An 8,655-nucleotide genomic window follows, 5' to 3' on the forward strand; every position below is an offset into this window, starting at 1 on the left:
GGATTGAATTAATGTTTAATCATTCAATTTTTGTTCATTCATAAAAAATGTATTGATTATTTTTAACTTGTGAATAAAAAATATATTATCTAAATTTAAAAATAGCAGGTGAGATAGATTATTGTTAATGTTGTTGGGTGGACTTATGGGATTTTTTTTAAAAGCTTAAAGACTTTTGGAGTTAAACAAATTGAAAGCTCAAGATTTTATATTTTCGAAAACCTCTTTAAATCGTCTTTATCGAAACTAAACCAGCTGGTGACAGTGCTGTGAGTAAAGTAATTTTAATTCACCTTTTTTTTTAACTCTACAGAGAAGAACGTGTCTGAGGTCCAGAACAACTCCATCAATCTGTGGGAGGAGGGCCGAGTGGAGGATGAGCTCTCTCCTGAGGAGATTCAGATGGTGTGCAACTTCAAAACTCAGGCTAAAACTTTYGCTAAAATATGGATTTGTATGATTTATGACAGTGCAGATATTCTGTTTTTACCAATGCACTTAAATCATAAGAATTAAACAAAAAAAAAGACAACAAATAGTCATTGAAAGTCAACTCATTTTACTTTTGGACTTTAAAAAAATTATAAAATGGCTTAAAAATTGTACTTTGCTGTTCAGATAATGTGTAAATTTCAAAGTTTATGTTTAAATATATTTTTTATTTACAGGACATTGAGCATTAACTATCAAGAGATTAAAGTGTTGTTCTTTGTGCAGTTTGAACAGGAAAACAAGAGATTGGTCAGTGAAATGAACAGCCTGGTGGATGAAGTGAGGTAAGATTTTCTTCACTTCAAATGTGTTCAGTAAATAAAGGATGGTGAGCGTGGAAAATAAAAAGACATACATGTTTGGAGCAGTATTTAAGTTTCATTTTTACACTCACCAGGCAAATTGAAGGGAAAGTGGTGGAGATTTCACGACTTCAGGAGATCTTTGCTGAGAAAGTCTTACAACAAGTGAGTTCCACTTTTGTCCTCCTGTCTTTTTAAAGGGATCCACGATTAGTTGTAATGTTAGACTTTATTTGATAAACGTTTATTTTAACTGTAAAATAAAGACTGAAAGTACTGTAGCTGTTTAGTTATTATAATTTTTAAACAATTTTTTTCTAAATATATTACACGAACTGAGCCATTTTATTTACATGCAAAGCATTCTGGGTAAATGATGACGTGGATAGGTCCTTGGTGTGAGCAAGCAATATCCACCCTGAAGGTTAATCTTGAACAATATCTGACGATTGACTCTTTTAAATGAAACCAGAGAGCGTTGACAGAGAGGAGAAGGTAGAAATGACTCAGCCTGTAACTGAAAATATGGATGGAGGACCTCAGTTTAGGTTGTTAGTTTGTCGTGCTAGCGCCGAGCTAATACATATGAGGCAAAATAGTATCAGCGCTAAAGCTAAAGCTAACAGGCTAAGCTGAGGTTCTTCTTCCATGAAGTAGAGCTGGGCGGTATGACACAAATTTTATATCACGGTATTTTCAACAATTACACCGGTTTCACGGTATTTGACGGTATTTTTTTCCTCACAGCTCAGCTGATAGTAAAATGTACAAACTTTGCTTATTGACTTTTTTCTTTTACTGTACCTCTGTATCACTGTTTCCGTCCTCTTCTACGTATTTTCTTCTTTGACTGGTTGTAGACAGTAATCATGCATTTTAATCCGATCATGAAGGGTTGAGAAAAAATCATTATCTGGTCTTAATAAAACTTAAAAGGACGACTCACCTTGCACACCAGTCAACTCAGCTCTAATACAAAACTACCCCCACCCCAGGCTTTTCATAATAGAAGCACGTTAAAGTCTCCATGCATTAACGTCTCCATTATAACGTCGCGTGTTAAATCTAACCGTGCACATCACTGAAGAGTTGTTTACTACATTCAGCGGCAGTGAAAACGGGATGGTTTTTTTMTAATGTCAGTCAATATAAGTAGCTGAAACACCACCAGTTACGTTAGCATGCTAATGCGCTTAGCGGTGCTGCGGGAAACGTGTCCCCTGGGAAACAGTTCACTGGCGGCCGCGACAAAATGTTCCTCACGAGTTCAGGCTATTTAAACCGCTATGTCCGGTATTCAGATAATTCATATAACAAAAATAAAAACTGGTTTTTGGTACAAAATGGTATACCGCCCAGCACTACCATGAAGCAGCTCTGTTGTCCTCCATCCATATTTTCAGTTACAGGCTGAGTCATTTCTACCTTCTCCTCTCTGTCAACGCTCTCTGGTTTCATTTAAAAGAGCCAATCATCAGATATTGTCCAAGATTAACCTTCAGGGTGGATATAGCTCACTAGCAGCCTTGCACCGAGGACCTATCCACATCATCATTTACCCAGAATGCTTTGCGTGTAAATAAAATGGCTCTGTCCGAATTAAAATATATTTTTAAAAATTTACTAAACAGCCTACAGTATTTTTAGTCTTTTATTTTACAGTTAAAACATATTTTTATCAAATAAAGTCTAATGTTACAACTAATCATGAATCCCTTTAACGCAGGGTTGAGTCCAGTCCTGAACCAGGATTAGACACCCTTGCTAATCCTCCTTGTTTAATAAATAATAAACATTCAAAGCTTGTTTATTTATTTCACTTCCTGTTACAGGAAAGCGAGATTGACAATATTCATGAGCTGGTTGTGGGTGCAACAGAGAATGTCAAAGAAGGCAACGAGGACATACGAGAGGTATGATACTCTAGATAACATACCTGCATTTTGTTTTGGTTGTTCTAAAAAAAATCTGAAAATATTTCCTATCTTTTTCTTATAAGGCGATCAAAAACAATGCTGGCTTCAGAGTCTGGATCCTCTTCTTCCTGGTCATGTGCTCTTTCTCGCTCCTCTTTCTGGATTGGTATGACAGCTAACACAACCGTCACAAAGGCCTGAACAAAAGGAAACTATCTGAAACCAGGACATAATGTCTCAAAAGGACGCGATGACAACACTGTGAAAACCTTGTTCTGTGTGAAGCTTGTCGTCAAGTGGAAATGACATTTTCCTTGTCCTTGTAGTGATTTTTCTTAATTCAGTGCTTTCAGAGTAGCTTTCATTCGAGTGCACTTCTGTAGAGGCAAGTTTTATATGGAGCACTTTATCCAGTTTTGCAATTTATCCTGTGAATGGACAAAGGTTGTTTTTTTTTTTTCTATCACTAGAGGAGCGACTGCATCAGTTTGTGTGAAACTCAACAGAAAATCCTCCCATTAAAAACAGGCCTCACTGATTCTTGCATCTTACTGTACATTAGATCATTCTTTAAAATACCAGAACTGTATTTACAAACCTTTTTTTCTAGTAAATCTAATTGCTTAATTTTGAATTTGTCATATTTATGAAGTGATTGCATCTTACATTTGGACTGGGTTTGCAGTAACGTGAAACGCATTGAAAAGAGAATAAACTTTCAGTGTGTTGCTGCTAAACCTAAATTCTTGTGACAGCATTGTAATTACTTGGATTAAAAACTCAGAACCTTGACCTGTTGACTGTATTTAATCACTGAGACAGCTTTACCAAATAGGGATGTTTAATCCTGGTCATTGAAGATCACCATCCTGCATGTTTTAGCGGGTTCTCTGCTCCAACACACCTGATTTGAATGAATGGGTGATTAACAGGCTTTTGCAGAACTTGAGGTAATTAAATAATTGAATCAAGGGCAGGAAAACAAGTAAAACAGGCAGGACAGCTGCCCTCTTTAAACCTGTTAAAAGCCTTTGATCTAATTAGTTTAAAAACCATCTATTGGTTCATTAGATATTTTAATGACTGACAACACAAACACCTTTCTCAGTAGCGATCAATCATGAGAACAGTAATTTGGGCAACAGTTTGGAATGTGAGCTCTTTATTTCAGTTCATTCAACATTTTATTTAGCAAATGCACTTTAATGGTAATTATTACATTGTTTGAAAAATGTACATWTACTGGAACAGTTAAGTTAAATGACAAAAAAAAAAAAGAAAATGAACAGGACAAGCAACTACCGGGATTGTTCCACTACATCAGACTACATCAGCTGCGAACAGCCGTCTGTGATGACAGTCAATGCAAAGCATTGTACAATACAGTGTATTCACTAGCAAAAACATTCAGTACAGCAGCATTACAAGTTTTGTTATGAAAAGTAAGCATATTGTTCATAATGAAAATAAGTGCGTATGGGCCGACTCCATGTTCAAAAATATTGGTTTCTGCTGGTACGATTCCTCCAGGTCAAGCCTCAATGTCTCACAATATAAGATTGAAATATTTCGGCGCAGATGAACTCTGAGGCAAATGTTCTTGTAACTTTGCTGCTTCAAGTGAAAATGTACTATTCAAAAAGGTCTTAACATGCTTAAATCAGTGCTCAGAAGAAGAGAAACTCAAAGCAAACTGATTGCCGTTAGCATCGTGCGTGCATGTGCGACAAAACAATGCAGACACAATGGCTCAGTCGTTTTACAATCTGAGTGAGCTTGTTCGTGTGTGTATGTACAAAGACTGTGTGTGTGTGGCTTTTTCTACATGTATGCCACTTTATTTTGCTGTGTAAATAAATAACATATGCTGTTCAGACAACTCATGAATCCACCAAACTGAGCCTTGCTGTGCTGAGAACACGTTCAAAACTTCCACAGATTTCCAGCTACTGTACACCAGCTGACCAAACTACATCAACAAGGCAGCATAGCACCTCAGGCAAGATAAATTAACTTTGTAATTTTTTTTTTTTCATCCACAAAAAGCAACGGGACTCGATGTTTGCCTGATTGGCACAACCAGATTTTTATTTTTCCTTTTTCCCCCCTTCTGCAGTACTGGAGACCACCTCCTGATCCCAGGTAGGTTAGGCCAGTTTCTGGGCCGTCTCCGTCTCTTGCTGGGTTACCTTCTCCTCGGACATGATGGTCACCCATGGCGATACCGACCGAGTGATCGTCTGCTTGGCCATGTTGTAGTGGTTAATGAAGGTAAAGAGACGTCCACGGCCCCCAGGACCCTGAGGGGGGTAGTTTCCATACAACCCAGCTGGCAGGCAGCGACCCTGCTGCTCCAGATAAACAATAAAACATGAGTGAAATGAAAATTACACAAAGAGGAAAAACAGTAAAAACATGATTATGGAAACCTTTTTTTAAAGAAAACCTGAATCATGCAAAATAAAAAATTACCAAAGTAACATTTTAAATCCATTGGTGTCAACATAATGACAAAAAATGCTTTGAAGTGTTTACCATATACACAAAGCTGTCGGGACACGGCTGCTCGTACTGGTAGATCTTGTAGACGACCAGAAACACCACACAAACCAGGAAAGCCAGGGCACAGATCACCAGCAAGGTCACCTAAAGAGGACAGTGACATCATCAGAACAAGGCTCAACCTTTGGGTCCAACGCCACAAAACGAGGGGAAAAAAAAAAAAAAAAAAAAAACAGGCCAACTGTTGTGACTAGTTATTATGGTCTTCACCTGTGGTGGGCAGCTCTAATCTGAAAATTAGTTCCACCCTAAAATACCTAAAACACCAACTCAAATATTTAGGTCCCCTAATTCTAAAGCACTAACTCAAAAATTTAGGTCCCCTAATTCTAAAGCACTAACTCAAATATTTAGGTCCCCTAATTCTAAAGCACTAATGCACTTAAAGTTTTAGCAAAAACTAATTCTAAAGCACTAAAATAACCCAGTCAACCCATGAACGTTCTTCAACAGACAACATGAGTCACATGTTGCTCTTAAGACTTATCATTGACATGCCACAGCTGTATTTGAGTTCATTTATTGTCACCTGGTGGATAAGTGACACACATATGAACAAAATGTGACAGCTTTCACCCTCAACTGTTAACATTAATGTGGATCAATAACATTTATAGACCTCAGTTAGTGCTTCTAAGTTTAGCCTATAAATTTAGCAAGTGCTAATCCACTAATAAATTTTAAAATTAGCAAAAGCCCTAAAAGCTAGCCTGGCCCTTGCCTTCCTACGCAGCTCCGCAAAGTGAAGGACAAGGGTCTGGTTTTTACCAGGCTACCTAAAAGCACTAATCAGGAAATTAGTTCCCTTTATTAGTGATTTATGGGAACTGTGCCCACCACTGGTCTTTAGTGTTAAATTTTATTTATTTATTTTTTTATTAAAACCTTCATTGTGCTCTTTGTTCCTTCATACAAACTTTAAAATAAGTCAGAGACAATGAAAGGTTCAGTGTCTGACCCAAGTGCAGCTTCAACACTTAAACAGATGCTGATCAAACTGTGATGATGGCACAAGCATATTTTCTGTTTAAATCCAAAACATAAATTTGCATTATCTTTAGTCCCTTACAAATCCTYAAAATATATTTTTCCGCTCATCTTTTTCCCTCATTTATAAACTATTCTCAGAACTGACACTAATGTCACCGATGGCTTTTTTTTCCTGCATAATAAAACTCTGACCACCTTTCACATCCATGGGYGTTTTATTGGTTCATCCTAATTTGGCCAAAACTTAAGCTTGTAACTGCAATGGTACCAAACCGGTTGTTATTGAGACCAGTTTTCCTTCTTAAACCCAGAGCTGATACGAATAGCTTTTTACTTTACAGGAATCAAATGTATTCACTAGTGAGAAACTGATCATAGAGGCTGCAAAAAAAATGTAATTAACCAGTTTTTTTTCATATAATTACCTTTACCAGAACGCTAAAATGAAAAGATTTGAACTTTTGCTTGTTTCTGAGAATGTAATATTTCAAAGCTTCACGAGCTATTCAAATACGCTTTCATTCCTCTTGCAGATTTTATTTCCTCTTGATAAGGTTAAATAGAAGTGCTGTTTTTGAAAGAATAGATAAGATCAATAGATAAGCGTACAAAAGCTTGAATGTACATAAAGCTGCGACAGTAACAGCCAATCAGAGCTTCTGCATGTTGTGCTAACTTGATCACTGAATGCCTTGTGTGACCATCTGTGAGGCTGAACTCTCAGCTCTCAGGAGAATTACATAACTACTGGTGTTTCTGAGTAACGGGTGACGAACGGGAGGAGATGCTAAAAGGAAACCTCTCATTGACTGCAATATAACCAGCATTTTTAAAAGTAAACTACCAGTTTTTGTGTACTGAAAATCACCCCGATACGTGACAAATAAGGTGCTTTAACCCCGACTCCAGGTATGTTATTATTTTTAAGTACTTGTGATGCGACTGAATCTTGTCGCAGTTACACGCCACAAAAATGAACAAAGCAAAAGCAACAGGAGCTTAAAGAACAAAAGGACTGCCTGTAAAGAAAGATGTCCCTGCAGAATTTCAAAAGCACCAATGCTCTGTTCTTTCAGACAGTGATGTGCCTCTCCGCCTTTGAAACGTCGCAGAAATAAAGCAGCAGAACGGAAGCTCGACTCTCCTCACAGAGACATCTGTTGATTACAGATACAAAAAGGAAGAGCGGTGAACTCTGCATACAAAACCTGAATTCAAGGGTTTTGGGTGCATACGAGTCCTTCAAAACTACAAAGTCTGCCTGGTTCTGTGGAGGGGAAAAAAGTTATAGGTGTGTGAACAGGAATGGGGAGGTGGGGGCCATCACTGTGGCGGGGCTAAGTGAAACAAGTGTGATGGATGTGAAGGAGGGCCGGAGCAAAGAAGCCTTTGAGGATGAGGAAATATGAAGCTGACAGATGTCCTGAGCTGCAGGAGGACAGCTGTCTGCTCTCAAACATATGCATGTGTGGGAGGGAGAGAAACATAAAAAAAATAAGCACATTATCCTCACTTTGAGTCTCTCAGATACACCTTCAATGATGCTGATGGAGAACTCTGCGATTTTGGGGGATCGTAGKTTTCCCTTCTTGTTCTCGCCATCGTAATCTGCCTTGGTCTTCACCACCACCTGGTAGGAAATATAAACACGTGCACTAATGAGAATGGGTTGCCATTAAATCTTCAGAACAATTACAAAAAAATGTACATTTTATTATTAATCAGTTAATTATGGATACAGACCAAAAAAACAAGAATATTACAAGTCTTTACCTTATCAGGTGGTGGAAACTGCAGCTGACTGGCATCTAGAGGTGTAATGAGAGGGATGGTGTCAAAGCCGTCCTCAGAAACCACCTTCCCGTTGGTTTTCTCCGTGAAATTATTCCCCAATTTAACCATTTTTCCCCCTGCACGGAAAAACAAGCTCCCATTATTCATTAATTTAATAAAAATATATAATATTTGGGGACATATTCGTACGCAAATGGAAGCAAAACGCGTATTTATTATCAGGCGCTAGGTGGGCCACAAAGGACAGCCTGGAAACAGAAAGAGGCTTCGACATAAAGGGACCTGGGCATCGTTGTTGCTCATTAAAATATACATATATCATATATGGGATTTAAGCACTCACCAACTCAGCCGAGACGCGTTGTAAAGCGGTGTGTTTCCCTCTTTACGCTTCCAGCCGTGTGTTTAAGATGTGACGCAGCCGATTTACGAGGAGCTGCTGTAGAATATGGCCAGCTGGGTTTGTGCTGCCCCCTCCTCCTCTCAGAGAGCTGGATGCTGCTGTCTGGTGATGTAAGGTCCTCATCATCTCTCTCTCTCTCTCTCTCTCTCTCTCTCTCTCTCTCTCTCTCTCTCTCTCTCTCTCTCTCTCTCTCTCT

At 38.3% G+C, this 8,655-nt stretch overlaps 2 protein-coding genes across 2 annotated transcripts in view; one reads left to right on the forward strand and one right to left on the reverse strand.

Annotated features, from left to right (window-relative positions):
• stx18 (syntaxin 18) overlaps nt 1–3,502 on the forward strand; it is an 18,787-nt gene extending 15,285 nt beyond the window's left edge. Inside the window, exons 7-11 of the mRNA XM_014009659.1 lie at nt 314–405; nt 718–776; nt 890–959; nt 2,627–2,707; nt 2,794–3,502. Of these exons, the coding sequence (XP_013865113.1) occupies nt 314–405; nt 718–776; nt 890–959; nt 2,627–2,707; nt 2,794–2,889 (398 nt within the window). The 3' untranslated portion in view covers nt 2,890–3,502. The remainder of the gene's footprint in view (nt 1–313; nt 406–717; nt 777–889; nt 960–2,626; nt 2,708–2,793) is intronic.
• A 348-nt stretch (nt 3,503–3,850) lies between these two features.
• On the reverse strand, nt 3,851–8,561 carry nsg1 (neuronal vesicle trafficking associated 1). Its single transcript, XM_014009663.1, has 5 exons — nt 8,400–8,561; nt 8,036–8,172; nt 7,776–7,892; nt 5,246–5,356; nt 3,851–5,058 (listed from the first exon to the last, which is right to left on the reverse strand). Exons 2-5 carry the CDS (start codon nt 8,162–8,164, stop codon nt 4,858–4,860), a joined length of 558 nt encoding a protein of 185 aa, XP_013865117.1. The 5' UTR covers nt 8,165–8,172; nt 8,400–8,561; the 3' UTR covers nt 3,851–4,857.
• Between the last annotated feature and the right edge of the window lie 94 nt (nt 8,562–8,655).

The sequence above is a fragment of the Austrofundulus limnaeus genome, unplaced genomic scaffold (assembly GCF_001266775.1).
Source record: "Austrofundulus limnaeus strain Quisiro unplaced genomic scaffold, Austrofundulus_limnaeus-1.0 Scaffold60, whole genome shotgun sequence".
NCBI classification, from domain to species: Eukaryota; Metazoa; Chordata; class Actinopteri; order Cyprinodontiformes; family Rivulidae; genus Austrofundulus; species Austrofundulus limnaeus.